At 47.3% G+C, this 14043-nt stretch overlaps 1 protein-coding gene across 1 annotated transcript; it reads left to right on the top strand.

Moving 5' to 3' along the window:
- The first annotated feature begins 13125 nt into the window (after nucleotides 1-13125).
- Nucleotides 13126-13735, top strand: LOC308535025 (signal recognition particle 9 kDa protein-like). Its single transcript, XM_081113736.1, has 2 exons — nucleotides 13126-13315; nucleotides 13421-13735. The coding sequence occupies exons 1-2, from the start codon at nucleotides 13178-13180 to the stop codon at nucleotides 13538-13540; spliced, it is 258 nt and encodes an 85-aa protein (XP_080969862.1). The 5' UTR covers nucleotides 13126-13177; the 3' UTR covers nucleotides 13541-13735.
- The last annotated feature ends 308 nt before the right edge of the window (nucleotides 13736-14043 follow it).

Genomic DNA, 14043 nt, shown 5'->3' with positions numbered 1-14043 from the left:
TTCATCCGACTCCACTTGGCTGCCATGCGGGAGGCTGCTGAGTCACACAGCCAAGGCCCGTTACCTGCTAAACATGACTTTCTTGGACCCACCTTTCCGGGCGTAATGAACCCACAAGATGAATCTGAGAGCTCCTCCCTCCGCTCTGTCTTCACTTCCTCCCTTCCCCTGGCCCTTTCCTTCCCCAGATCCCCATCCCCACTCCCAACTTCTGCCCTTCAGGTGGGAGCTCCTGGGCTGGGAAGAAAGAGCAATTAGCCAGTGCAGACTGCAAGACTTTCTCCCAGGAACTAGCCACATGATGGCCCGAACCCTGGAGCGAATTTTGTAAGAGACCCTTGAAAGGACATGGGTATGGATGGAGAGGGTCCTCAAGAGTCATTTAGACCTACTTGTAAGTTACTGAACCTTCTAAGTTCTCACAGGTCTTTGTGACTCATGTTGGAGTTGACTGGGGATGATTTTTCTCCCTGTCTAGAATCTTCTTCCATTCTCACCTGCCTGGTAATTCTTACCTGTTCTTTAAGATCCACCTCCCTCTAGGAAGTGAGCCATTCATTCAGTAAATACTGATTAATCATCTACTATCATCCAGGGACTATTCTAGTAACTTGGGATACAACAGTGAAGAAAATACCCCCAAATTCCAGCCTTCATAGAGATTACAAGGAAGCAGGGGCAGGCAGATCACACAGATACATAAATAGAGAAAGTGCTAACTGCTCATGCATGTAGTGAAGAAAATAAAGCCAGTTAAGAGGACACAGAGTAAGGAAGTAGCATTTTTGCTAAGAAGGCTTCCCGAGGCTGCACCACTGAAGCAGAGACCCGAACAAAGTTAGCGAGTGAGCCATGTGAACATCTAAGCATTTCCGGTAGAAGTTGTGGGCTTGGTGTGTTTAGGAAAAGCAAAGGAGGCTAGTGGAACTCTTCAGTTGAGTGAGGGAGGAACCTGTACTAGGCAAAAGGGGAAAGACATAGTGAGAGATCGCAAAGGGTCTTGTGGACTCCTGTAAGGACTTTGACTTTTCACCGAGAAGCTATTATTGAATGTTTTATAAAACAGAGGGTGACATAATCTGATCTAGTCTAGGATCACTCAGGACTAAGTTGCTCTGAGTTCCAGCCCGGGGGCAGCAGCTCAAAAGGCACCAGGGACCTATGGGGAGGAACTGAACTGTCTGGCATCAGGGTGAGAGCTGGAATGGCAGATTTCTCCTAGACAGAAATGCCGGCAGAGACCATAGTTCCTTTCCTGAGCCCTTCGTGTCTGAGTCTCCAGTAACCTGGCTATCACGATTAGCCACACCCTGGTGAGCCTGACAGCTCAGGGACACCAGTGATCATGTCAAGATCAGTTTCAGAGGCTCAAGAGAGACATGGGGAAGAGGTAGGAGAGATAGTTCATATAAACAACCCTTGAAGAATTTTGCCGAGAAAGTGATTAGAGAGATGGGTGACTATATGGAGGAAAATGTGGGTCAAGGCAGTTTTTTTTAAATTAAATTAACTCATTCATTAATTGCTTACAGGGCTAAGGGAGCCATTGTCACAAATTTTGAGAGCTTAGGCTAGGGCCAGGAGAGGAGATGGAAGAAAGGTCGTGTTCATCTTCTTCCCAGTAGCTCCTATCGCCCAAGTTCTGCCTTGTGCCCTTTACCAAATGGCAAGAGATGTATTCATTTTTGTAGCAACATCATGTGGTATTTAGAAAACCAAGGAGACCACCTGCCATTTCATATTGGATATCTGTCTACCATGCCATGTCACCTCTTTTCTAGAAGACTGATGTTTGGCTAGATAAATCACTGGATGCATTGATAATGCCTGATGCATGTGTTAGAATATAATCTGGCTATTATATGGTGAAGTGAGTTATCACTTCCAGGGTAGGCACAATATGGTTCATAATCTTTTCAAATAGTCCATCAGTAAGGATAGTGCATGAAGGAACTATTTAAATAGTCTTTGAGGGCTGGATTCTTGATCTTTCTATGTCTGTCTACACCAGTGGTTCTCAACCTGTGGGTCGCGACCCCTTTGGGGGTTGAACGACCCTTTCACAGGGATCGCCTAAGACCATCGGAAAACACATATATAATTACATATTGTTTTTATGACTAATCACTATGCTTTAATTATGTTCAATTTGTAACAATGAAATTGGGGATCACCACAACATGAGGAACTGTATTAAAGGGTCACAGCATTAGGAAGGTTGAGAACCACTGGTCTACACCATGGCTAAAGCTCTTCTATGTATGATGGAGTAGGCATCAGAAGACTCGACTCCCGTTTCAGAGAAGATATCTATGCCTAGAATTAGATATAAATTAGTAGGAACCCTTACAAATGTCAGATCCTGCCTTACAAACTTGACATGAATTCTAGAAGACTATAACAGTAGCCCACAATACCAATCCTACAAATTATAACATTAAAATGGAAATGGTGGACTCACGTTGAAGTTGACTGGGGATTCTTTTTTTCTTATAATAATAAAAGGGTAATATGGTAATTAGACCAGACAGCCAAACGACCTGCCAAACGTCCGAACGTCCTTCCTGACAAAGCCGGGGCCTAAGGGAAGCCAGCCGGGGTCCCGGATGCCTGCAGGCGGCCGGAGGAGGGAAGCAGCCTGGGTCCCAGGTGCCGGAGGGAAGCCAGCGCTGGCAGGCGGGGTAAAGAAGGCCTACTCTTGTACGAACTTTCATGCATCGGGCCTCTAGTATTTAATAAAACTGTAACTGTGTGGCTGTAGGTCATGGCAGCCAGGTGTTTCTCCCTGCAGGTCTCAGGCATGAATGCTTGTCTCCTGGCTGTCAGTGTGAGTGTCATGCGTGGACAGTGATGAGATGGTGGGGATGCGTTTGACACCGGCATGAACCCGTCACCTACAACTCAACTCCACCCCAGGGATTTCTGAGCTGTCGAAGAACGTTTGACGACTTTCTCTGCTTAATCAGGCCCTGTTAAGCTCCCTTCGGGCTAAGTACGGAAGAAGGGGCCATGAAGTTTGTGTCTTTCCGTGGGAAAGTGTAATTTCCAAAAGCAACAACCCTTTCTCCGAACAACTGTGTAATCAAAGAAAAAACAGTGCTCTCCACTTTGTAAAATTAGTACAAAAACACCTTCCCAGGTGCCCTCTTCCAACAAAAACACTCGCCCTTCCTGTAGAAATTCTAGAATCATGGCCTAGCCCAGTAGCAATACACACAGCAGTTTAAATATATGTGTTACTTCAATTAGGTGGAGCTGGTCCCCCACGCACTTCTCTGTTGCCTGTCGTTTCTTTCCAATAGGCAGCGGGAGCTGCCCGGCACTCAGAGAAAGCCCACCATTGCCCAGGGAAGAACAGCTCCTGCTTCGTTTCCTTCACACCCACAGGAACTCAGAACAGAAGGTGCATCCTAACTGAGCACCAATAATGAAGGACTTGGGAGCGCTTTATCGTTTTTACCAACCTGTAAGTCAACAGCCTCCTGCTCATTCACTGGCACATTTCCCCCCGCACCCCCCCCCCCATACATTTTTATTGATCTCAGAGAGGAAGAGAGAGGGAGAAAAGCATCAATGATGAGTGAGAATCATTGATCAGCTGCCTCCTGCAGGCCCCACACTGAGGATTGAGCCTGCAACCCAGGCATGTGCCCTGACTGAATGGAACCGTGACCACCTGGTTCATAGGTTGACACTCAACCGCTGAGCCACGCTGGCTGGGCGGCACATTTTTTCTCAAGTGATAATTGCTGCTCTTCCCACTGGTACATTTTTCTAGAAAAGAAGATTCAGTATAAATAACATTAGTCAGGGAAAGAATCCTTCAAGCCAGTAATCCTGATTGATTCCAAGGGAAACGGCAAGCCAGCCAGAACAAAAAGTCATTGTTTAAAAATTAAGCTAATTACTCCCCCTCTCCCCAAAAGGTAGAGCATTTCGTTGTGCACAGGGACGTGACCAGGTAATGATTACGATCCCAGATGCTGGAGTCAGACAGACCTGAGTAGGGATCTCTGCTTTGAACCAGTAACCACTCATGTGACCTTGACCAAGTGGCTAGGCTTCTCTACGCCTGCTTCCCAGGGCACTGTTAGACTTGGGTCAATAAGACGGCATATTGCAGCACTTTGATGATAGATAGTGCTTCATCATGGAAAGGAAAATGATTTTCGTGGTCAGGACTGCAGCTAGCATTAACACGAGCAGCCGAGCTGCAGATGTTTGAAGGCCAACAAGTGATAACTGGAACGGTAATCCCAGGTGTTTTCCTGGGGTCAGTCTCTCGACACCAAAGAATGAGCTCCCCGGACCAGAAGATTTAAGCAAAAGCGTGGAAAATTTATTACAAGCAGATTCAGACTCCCCGCAAGCGGAGGGGGACCCAATAATGGTCTGCCCGTTAAAGTTGGTAGTCCAGGAGTATGTACCGTATTTGCCCCAAGCCTGCTCCATATCTGTCTATATCACCACCTAATAGATTCCCTACATTGTTCTTGCCCAGCAACGGACCTGAACGTCCTCTGTTTCTATGTGTACGTACACCTTGTTACTGCAGGCCCTCCCTTGGTTTCCCAGGCCTCCTGCTGTGTATCCAAAAACATTTTGTTGTGTTTTTTTCAGCATGGTTGGTATCTGTGGGTAGCCTTGCTCAAACTGCCGTGTCTGCCCCTGTCTATGTTCTGCCTGCCTTTGTTTCCCGCTGAGCCCCTGCCCTATCCGCCTGCGTTTCAAGCTAACTTCTCTCCCAGGGATTTACACGGCTACCCTCTAAGAATTTCCCCTCTAGGGAAGGATAAAAATATTAGCTCCCATCACAAAAGACAATGTGTTATATGACTCCATTTATAAGAAATGTCCAGAACAGACAAAGTCACGGAGACATAAAGCAGATTAGTGGTTGCCTCAGGCTGGAGTGATGGGCACAAGGTTTTTTTTCTTTTCTTTCTGAGTGATGAAATGTTTTGAAATTGATTGTGCTGATGGCACAACTCTGAATACTCTAAAAAGCACGACCTTGTAGACTTGAAATGGGTGAATTAGATGGGATGTGAATGATACCTTAAGAAAGCGCTTATAAAATATATTAGCTCTCATTTTTATTGCTCAGTTTTAATCTCTATAATGACTCATGGATTTTAGTTCCCCACAGTCAAGAAAACGGAGATTAAGCTATGTTAAGCAACTTAACTTGGCCCATATAATTAGCATGTAATGGGCCCAGGATTTCCTAGTTATTAGTTGACTGATTGAGCCTTGGTTTCATAGAACTGGATGAGTCATAATCACTGCTTCATGGCACAGTGTCCCCGTCAGTCCATTGGAGTCCATCTTGGATCTGACTATATTTTATGTATGTGTGCTTGCTGAATCACATCACCAACACTTCTGGACCCACCGCCTAACCCAGGGCTGGACTATTGCCAATAAATTACCAATAACCTTTGTTTTCTTTTCTCATACCGTCTGTGTCCTTCCCAGAGATAAGCACTCCCCTGAGTTGCCATGCCTGTCATTTCCTTGCCTCTTTTTTTATTGTTGTTGCAAATCCTCACTTGAAGATATTTTTCCATTGATTTTTTTTTTTTAGAGAGAGTAGAAGGGATGGGGAGAGACAGAGAGAAAAACATTGATGTGAGAGAGATACATCAACTAGTTGCCTCCCATTCGGGCCCTGACCTGGGCTGGGGATCCAGCCTGCAACCAAGGTATGCGCCCTTGACTGCTATCAGGAGCTGAGGGCCACACTGGGTCCTTCTTCTAAGCGATTTCTTCCACTTAGGAGTTTCATGTAACACATTCCAGGCCCTATTGGGGCATTGGCAGTTCCATAGAGCGGTTCCCGTGGTCAGCCCCGAGTGCCACTTCTTTTTTTAAAAAAAATATATTTAAAAAATATATTGATTTTATTGATTTCAGAGAGGAAGGGAGAGGGAGATAGAAACATCAATGAGAGAGAATTATTGATCAGCTACCTCCTGCATGCCCCCTACTGGGGATCGAGCCCACAACCTGGGCATGTGCCTTTGAATGGAATTGAACCTGGGACCCTTCAGTCCGCAGGCCAACACTCTATCCACTGAGCCAAACCGGCTAGGGCCCGAGTTCCACTTCTTTATTCCTTGTTTCCTTCCTTTCCTGGAGGGTCAATGACGCTGTGGAAAACAGCTCAGGCCCAGAGCCGGGCAGGCCTGGTTTGCAGGCTCAGCTCTACCACAGCAACCTGGCAGACATTAAACTCTTTCTGAACCTCAGCGTCTTCCCTCTGTGTCCCACTTAAAACACAAATCCTTGGCAGAAACGGGGCTGTCTCACTCATTTGCTCCTCCGCTAGCGGCTGGGGCAGCGGAGGCTGTGGTGGCCGGCTGCTCCAGGACCATCTGCAGATGGTCCATCCTCACAGAACTAACAGAAGTGCTGCTGTTTCCATCCAACACAGCCTCCAAGGACAGTATCTGCTCTGGTCCGTTTCCCCTGCTCCTTGGTTTGAGGATCTTGTCCCTACAGCCAGCCTGTGAGCTTCTGGTGGTCAGTCCTCCTCCTCAGCTGCCTCCAGAGCAGTGGTTCTCAACCTTCTGGCCCTTTAAATACAGTTCCTCATGTTGTGACCCAACCATCAAATTATTTTCGTTGCTACTTCATCACTGTCATGTTGCTACTGTGATGAATCGTCATGTAAATATCTGATATGCAGGATGGTCTTAGGCGACCCCTGTGAAAGGCTCGTTCGACCGCGAAAGGGGGGTCGCGACCCACAGGTTGAGAACCGCTGCTCCAGATACTTCACAGCGCGCTGTGCACAGAGAAGCCTGGATCCACGAGCTCTGAACGACCGAGTGGGAGAAAGAGTCTCTGATCTCAGGGTCTTGGACTTAAGAGGGAGCCTTTTGGTTTGGTTGGCATTTGGCTTCCCAGTACAAACAGAAACAGAAAACAAAAGCCAGCCATCAAAACAGACAGGGGAGAGAGGCCTCCCTCCACAGGCTCCCAGGTGCCTGGAGCTGGCTTCCAGAAGCTTGGGTGTGACAGGCGGACTCCCACTCAGGCCCTAATTGATCGCCATCACCTGACAAGAATGTTTGTTTACTGCCTGTACTTACCCCTTGGCAGGGAGTGTTCTCTGGTTGGGCGCACACAGCAGAAGTGGAGGGAGCAAGCCCACAGCACCCAGCACCACCTCAAAGGCCACAACTGAGGCAGCGCTCTGTGCATGCGGCCTAGTAATTAATCAGTGGGTGATGAGGTTTAGGAATATCACCAGGTCCTGTCGCTGCCCAGGGCGCTTTGCATTGTCACCGCGTCCATTCTTCATCCAAGCTAAACAGAGTGTTGGGTGGGGTGCTGTTTCTTGCACTATTAACAGGCCCCACAGACTTTCCTTCTCCTAAAGGACTGGGAAGGGAACAGGCTGACTCCAGCAATTTCGGTGATGAGGTCAGAGGGCTCTAAAAGGGTTACATGAGCGCAGGCGTCTAAATCCAAGACCACTGAGCTGTAAAGTTAGAGGTGGGGTTACAGAGAAAGACAGGCAGAAAGCGGGGGTGGGATTTGAGTCAATGAAAGCTAAGATTCATTTAAAATTCATTCGGTAAGGTCCAATTATGCTTCTCAATAGAGCAAATTTTTACAAGGTTCCAAATGTAAACATTGGAAAGAGACTACAAGTAAAACAACCAGGTGACATCTAAAACTGAGAATAAGCCAAAACTGATCCTGAGTATTGAACTCTTCCGGGCTAAGTGGAGTTAGAAAAACCTGCATGCTGGAATGTAAATCGACTTTCTTCTCCCACAGAAAAGTAGAACTTGACCTTCGAGACAGTGGGCTTATGTCTCAGAGGCACCACCTGCTAGTTATGTGGTCCTGGGCTAGTAGCTTCACCTGTTGGTGACTAACGATGGTCATCTGTAAAATGGGAACAATCGGCCTGGCTCCCCCAAAGATTGGTGTAGAGATTCAGAACAAGCTAATGTAACAAGAGCCCCCTGAGAAGCAAGGCTTGCATTGAATGCTCGGACCTCACAGTGGCATCCAGGTGGCTCCAGTGAACACCTTTGTCAGGATCTTTTCTCTTCAAGTCCTTTCTTTTCCTCCTTCTTCAAATGTCCCTCCTACTCCTCACTTCTCACCAGGTTCTTCTTTTTTGAGGTTCCTTTTCTCGCAGCCTAAGCCTTTATTAGAATTTCCCAAAGGTATTTCACGAATAATGGGTCCCCCCAAATGGCCCACAACCAAAGGGAGTCCCGAGGACAAACCAATTTGAGAAATAATGAGCACTATAACCCCCTTTCAGAAAGTCGCAGTTCTCATGAGGGCAGAAATCTTGCAGGAAGAAAGCCTGTCCACCTTTGCTCCTTAATTACTTAGCACTTCCCTAGTTAATTTGCCCAGTTTTCAAATATTGCCTATTAACACCCCCCGCCCTCCCTTCACTCCCTGCAATACAGCTTGGGGAATGTCCCAAAATAATGATGATGATGATAAAGAAGATGAGGAGGAGGATGACAATGCCCATTGATTGGAAACTTGCTATACGTCGGAACTGTGCTAGTGCTTTATAAACATTTAACTCCCAAAGGACCCAATGAGGTGGCTGCATTACACACAGCTAGAAAGTGGGACTGCGTCGAAAACTCAGGCCTGGCTACCTCTGTTTAAAAAGAAGGGAAATGGGACTCAAGGAAGGCGAGTATTTTACCCAAAGTCACAGAGCTAGTAAGTGGTGGAGTTGACCCATGACCCTGGCCTACATCCAGGTAATCACTGAAACATAATGTGGGCCTGTGCCCTGTAGGCCTGACTGTGTAGGGCCTTTGGAGTAGTTGCCGAGGCGTGACCTTCACTCCAGAGTCTACTTGATAGCAGATGGAATGGAATCAGTGGCCAGCCGACCCAGCGTAGGGCCCATAGCCCTCCTGGGGCCCACGAAATGGGGCAGCCACACCCTCTCCCTGCACAGACTGGAAACCCAGGCTCAGTGATGGAGTGGCTCTGACCAGTGCGGCTTGACCAGAGCAGCCAGGGTGAAACCTGGAGCGTTCAGAACGTCTCTGATGGCTCTCTCCCCACCCTCTTCCTTCAGAGCTGTCCTCCCGTGTTCACAGCACCCAACGTGCGCAGGGTGCCGGGCTGCTCTGTACTAATTGGGACCTCAGGGTGCTGTTGTGGTACCTGTTGCTATAAACACTTTGCCGATTTGCATAAGTATGTGACATTATGAAATTTCCTGAGAGATCTTATCCATGTTACTGGCACACGGCCCACATGAAAAGCCAGGTAGAAAGACAATGTGTGTGTTGTTAAAAGAAAAAAAAAAGGAAGGAGAAAAACACGTTTCTTGTTTTTGTTCCATAGGCAGGTGAACAGCGTAAGAAATGGAAAACGTATCCAATCCAGGAGCAGGGCCTGCAGCTTGCTTTGTTTTGTTGTGAAATTGTTTAAGAGCTGTTTTCCTTCTGCTTCTTCAGCTGTCTGTCACATTGGAAAGGCCAGCAGGAGACTGTGGAGATGATACAGATGAACTGATGTTTGGGAACACCAGGTGCCTTGCAGAGCGGGAAGGAAGGTGAGAGATCACCGAGCCCAGCCGTGTCATGTCACAGATGTGGAAACGGAAGGCCCGTCACCTGGACAGGACAGCCACGGGCCAGCTGACTGCCACGCCAGGGCCTCTCACACTTTCCAAAACACTCCAGAGCCGACCAAACTGCTCACCCTCATTTTCACTGGAACAAACGCCCATTAGATGCAACAAGACAAAACCGAACCCTTCCCAGGCCCAGAGCCGCAGGCCTCCCTACTTCCTGCTCACGCATGAGCCAATCCTGAGCCACCAGCCCTGAGCCAGGAGGTGCTGTGTTCTTCTTTTTGTAAAATATGTTTTTATTGATTTCAGAGAGAAAGGGAGAGGGAGAGAGATAGAAACACCAGTGATGAGAGAGAATCATTGATTGGCTGCCTCCTGCATGCCCCACACTGGGGATTGAACCGTGACCTCCTGGTTCCTAGGGTGACGCTGAACCACTGAGCCACACCAGCTGGGCAGAGGTGCTGTGTTCTTGACAAGCTTCCAACCTCTGAACTCCTCGGTGAGATGGGTGCTGTCGTCGCTGCTTTTCAATGTGAAGTTATGGCCGAGAGAGGTTAATAGGCCTCGGTTACACGGTTGAGACTGTGATTGAAACCCAGGACTGGCTGACTGGGCACTTTGGTTTCATCAGCTTTGGCGGGTGGTTGGAAAGATTGAGCAAGAACACACACACAAAGCGCTCGCACAGCGCTGCGCACACAGCAGGTCCTTGCGAAATGCCAGGTCCTATTCCAATGTCTTCCCTGCGTCCGCCTTCCCTTCATTTACATGCAATAGAGAGAGGGTGTGCAGTGTGCAGGTTTGCTAACTTCTGGTTCCCCGACCGTGACCTTTCCTTCAGGAGGACGTCGTAACCCAGTTCATTCACGTCCATAACCCCCAACACTAATTTGCAAATGTGTTCAAAATTGCTGACACGTGAGAGGGTAGGCGATGGTGGTTTGCAATCAAGAGGCTATGAAGCTGTTCAATTACCCAGACACCGGAGGGACGTTTTCAAGGAGAGATGAATGTTCCTCCTCTCCCATCTCGTAGTCAGGACCGAAACTATGCATCTTATCTCTCCATCTCAAGCAACCTGCTCTGAGCAAAGTTCTTGCAGCAAAAGCTTGACCCCTACCAAGGAGCCTCCTGATGCATACTGTTGAAGGCCTCCTACTGAACAACGAAGCAGCACAACTCAGCATGTGAGGCAGTTTGAGTGAAGAGGGTGGAGAGGGAATAAGGAACGCAAGAAACCTAAGGGCCAAGGACTGGGGCCAGGGCTAGATCATTCCATGAACGGGGTGGGGAAGTGTAGCTTTGTCTTTCCGCTGGTTCATGATGGGGCTTCCTGATCAGACCTCACCCCAGCAGGGGAGCAGATTTGTTCTGCCACCCATGCTGCTAGCATCAGCAGAGGCAAATGAGAACAGTGCCAATCTCTCAGGAAAGCCAGATTCCTTCTCCTCCTCCACCCTCACACCCACCCCCCAGTTGGCTCCAACACAGGACACGGAAGACCAATGTCTGGAGGGGACCTATGGGGTGAGGGGAGGAGTTGAAGCCATAGGACCACGGAGGTGATGTGAGGGGTCCTGGAAGGAAGGAGATGGGGAGGGGAGGGAACCAATGTTTACTGAGCACATACTATGTGCCAAGAACCTGACACATATAATCTTATTTAATCCCCACAGAAATCCTGTGAGGTAGGAATCATTATCCCCCTTTGTACCAATAAGGAAACAGAGGCTCAGCAAGGTTAGGTAACTTGCCTGTGGTCACATGACTACCGGGGCGGAGCCAGAATTTGAATGCATGTCCTTTGATTTCAGTCCTATGTTCCTTCTACCAGCACTACCACCTATGAGATCAATTTCAGAGTGCTGCGTCTGTCATTTGTCCGTGCTACCTTATGAACTTGAGCAAGCTGCTAAACTCCTCAGCTTCCAGATCTGCAAAATGGGGATAGTGTCCCTACCATACAGGTTTGTTGTGAGAATTAAGAGAGATATGCGTAGAAAGTGCTCAGAGCCATGCTCAACGTGTTGTTAAAAGTTCTGTAAAAGGCCCACCTGGGGTGGCTCAGTGGTTGAGCGTCAACTTATGAACCAGGAGGTCATGGTTTGATTCCTGGTCAGGGCACAGGCTGGGGCTGTGGGCTCCATCCCTAGCAGGAGGCAGCCAGTCAATGATTTTTGCGAATCATTGATGTTTCTATCTCTTTCTCCCTCTCCTTTCCTCTAGAAATCGATAAAAATATATATTTTTTAAAAAGTTCTCTAAAAGTCAGCCATTGCATTGATTTTTCCTGCTGCTGCTGCTTTGTCTACCACCTTGGGGAAGCAACGCTCCCTCTCTGTGCCTTGGTTTTCTCATCTGTGAAACAGAGTGGGTTGGATTAGATGATGCCTAATCTTTCCAATAAAAAGAAAATAAAAATTTATTTCCAGCAATAAAATTCTATTAACTCTGCTTGGCATTTAGGTCCGCCTATTGGCGAGTCCCAGTCTTCCCACCCTGCCTCCCATCTCAGAACTCCTGTGTTGGTTCCTAGTTCTTACCTGTGCCCTCACCCCAGGGACTAGTTCCTGTTTTGTTTTTTGCCATGGCGTAATTCCTTCAGGCCTTCACTCCTACTCTTCACCCTTCCCTGCTTATCCCTGCTTTCCTCTGCCAATTTGAATTCTATACTTCTTTCAAGGCCCTGATTAAAACTCAACTCTTCCATGAAACCATCTCGGGCAAACCCCACCCTGAAATGACTTCCCCTCCATTTAAAATTCCCTCAGCTATTGTGCCCATCATCTGAGTCACACTGATTCCAAATGCTTTATATTGTCTCCCTGAAGTCTGTTTGATTCACTCAATTCTCTCAAAGTAAACTTCCCAAGGGCCAGGGCCCTGTTTTCCACTTTGGAGTTGTCTTTGTACCCGGACTGTGGATTAAGGGGCCCATGTGCCAGTCATTCCCTCCTCTGCCAGTGGCTGAGCACCTCTGCTGGGGAGGGGACTTTCTACAGGATGCATAGGACCAGGAGGATGGGTGAGCATCACCCCTTCCCTCAAGGAGTTTGCAGAGGGAGAGAAGCAGATATGTTACTATAAGGCAGTGATGGCGAACCTATGACATGTGAACTCATTTTTTTGGTTGATTTTTCTTTGTTAAATGGCATTTAAATATATAAAATAAATATCAAAAATGTAAGTCTTTGTTTTACTATGGTTGCAAAGATCAAAAAATTTCTATATGTGACACGGCACCAGAGTTAAGTTAGGGTTTTTCAAAATGCTGACACACCGAGCTCAAAAGGTTCGCCATCACTGCATAAGGAATTGCAGTGCAATAGGATTCCAGCAATCCTGACAACCAGTGGATGCCAGAATCCACAGATAGTACTGAACCCAAATATACTATGCTTTTTCCTATACATGCTTACTTATGATAAAGTTTAACTTACAAATTAGGCACAGTGGGAGACTAACAACAATAACTAAAAATAAAATAGAACAATGGGGTGGCGGCGCCGGGAGGTAGGAAGGTAGGTGGGCCGGGTCGCGCCGCTCCGGTCCCGGCCTTGCCTCCCCGTCCGGTTCTGCCGCGGGCCCACGATGCCGCAGTTCCAGACCTGGGAGGAGTTCAGTCGCGCGGCCGAGAAGCTCTACCTCGCCGACCCCATGAGGGCACGTGTGGTTCTCAAATATAGGCATTCTGATGGGAGTTTGTGTATTAAAGTAACAGATGATTTAGTTAGAGGAAAGGAGAGAGATAGAGAGTTAGAAACATCGATGAGAGAGGAACATCGATCAGCTGCCTCCTGCACATCTCCCACTGGGAATGTGCCCGCAACCCAGTGTCTGGTGTACAGAACAGACCAAGCTCAAGATGTAAAGAAGATTGAGAAATTCCACAGTCAACTGATGCGACTTATGGTAGCCAAGGAATCCCGCAGTGTTGCCATGGAAACGGACTGACTGGTTTGAGATGAAGACTGCTTGCCATGCTCTTAGGAAGTAACTCTCTTTTGAATTTGAGGCAGTGTTGGGACAGAAAATTCTTACTGTAACTATTCAGAAGCCAAGAGACCATTGTTTTGTACTTCTTATGTTTACTCTAGAGAGAGAAGAATGCAAATGCTTTCAGTTAGAAAGCCTTTATTTATTTTTGGAAATGGAACAAGAAATGTGTCTATCTTGGAAACTTTCTGCAGATTATTCGATGCTGGGGAAAAATATGTAATTATTTCTTTCAGTAAGTTTGTAGCAATAATTTGAAAATGAGATATCAGGAAAAGCCTATTCTTCCTTAAGTGTAGTTTATTTGTCTTTAAAAAAAATTAAATGTAACCATTTTGCTGGGTTGATCATTTCTTTTGGGGCATAACATTTGTGCAGTTGGCGACCAACAAATATAAAATACGGTAACTAGAATTAACTGCACATACTGATTATGTACAGTATGGTGAGTCTCAATTGTA

Source organism: Myotis nattereri, assembly GCF_964212035.1.
Source record: "Myotis nattereri genome assembly, chromosome: 19".
Classification (NCBI taxonomy): domain Eukaryota; kingdom Metazoa; phylum Chordata; class Mammalia; order Chiroptera; family Vespertilionidae; genus Myotis; species Myotis nattereri.
Note: the sequence above shows the minus strand (reverse complement) of the source record. Positions and strands in the feature narration are given on the sequence as shown.

Excerpts from the sequence above, each read along its gene's own strand:
- LOC308535025 (XM_081113736.1), top strand. The coding sequence starts at position 13,178 with ATGCCGCAGTTCCAGACCTGGGAGGAGTTCAGTCGCGCGGCCGAGAAG. Across the intron at positions 13,316-13,420 it reads TTAAAGTAACAGATGATTTA|TGTCTGGTGTACAGAACAGA; the intron begins GTTAGAGGAAAG and ends CCCGCAACCCAG.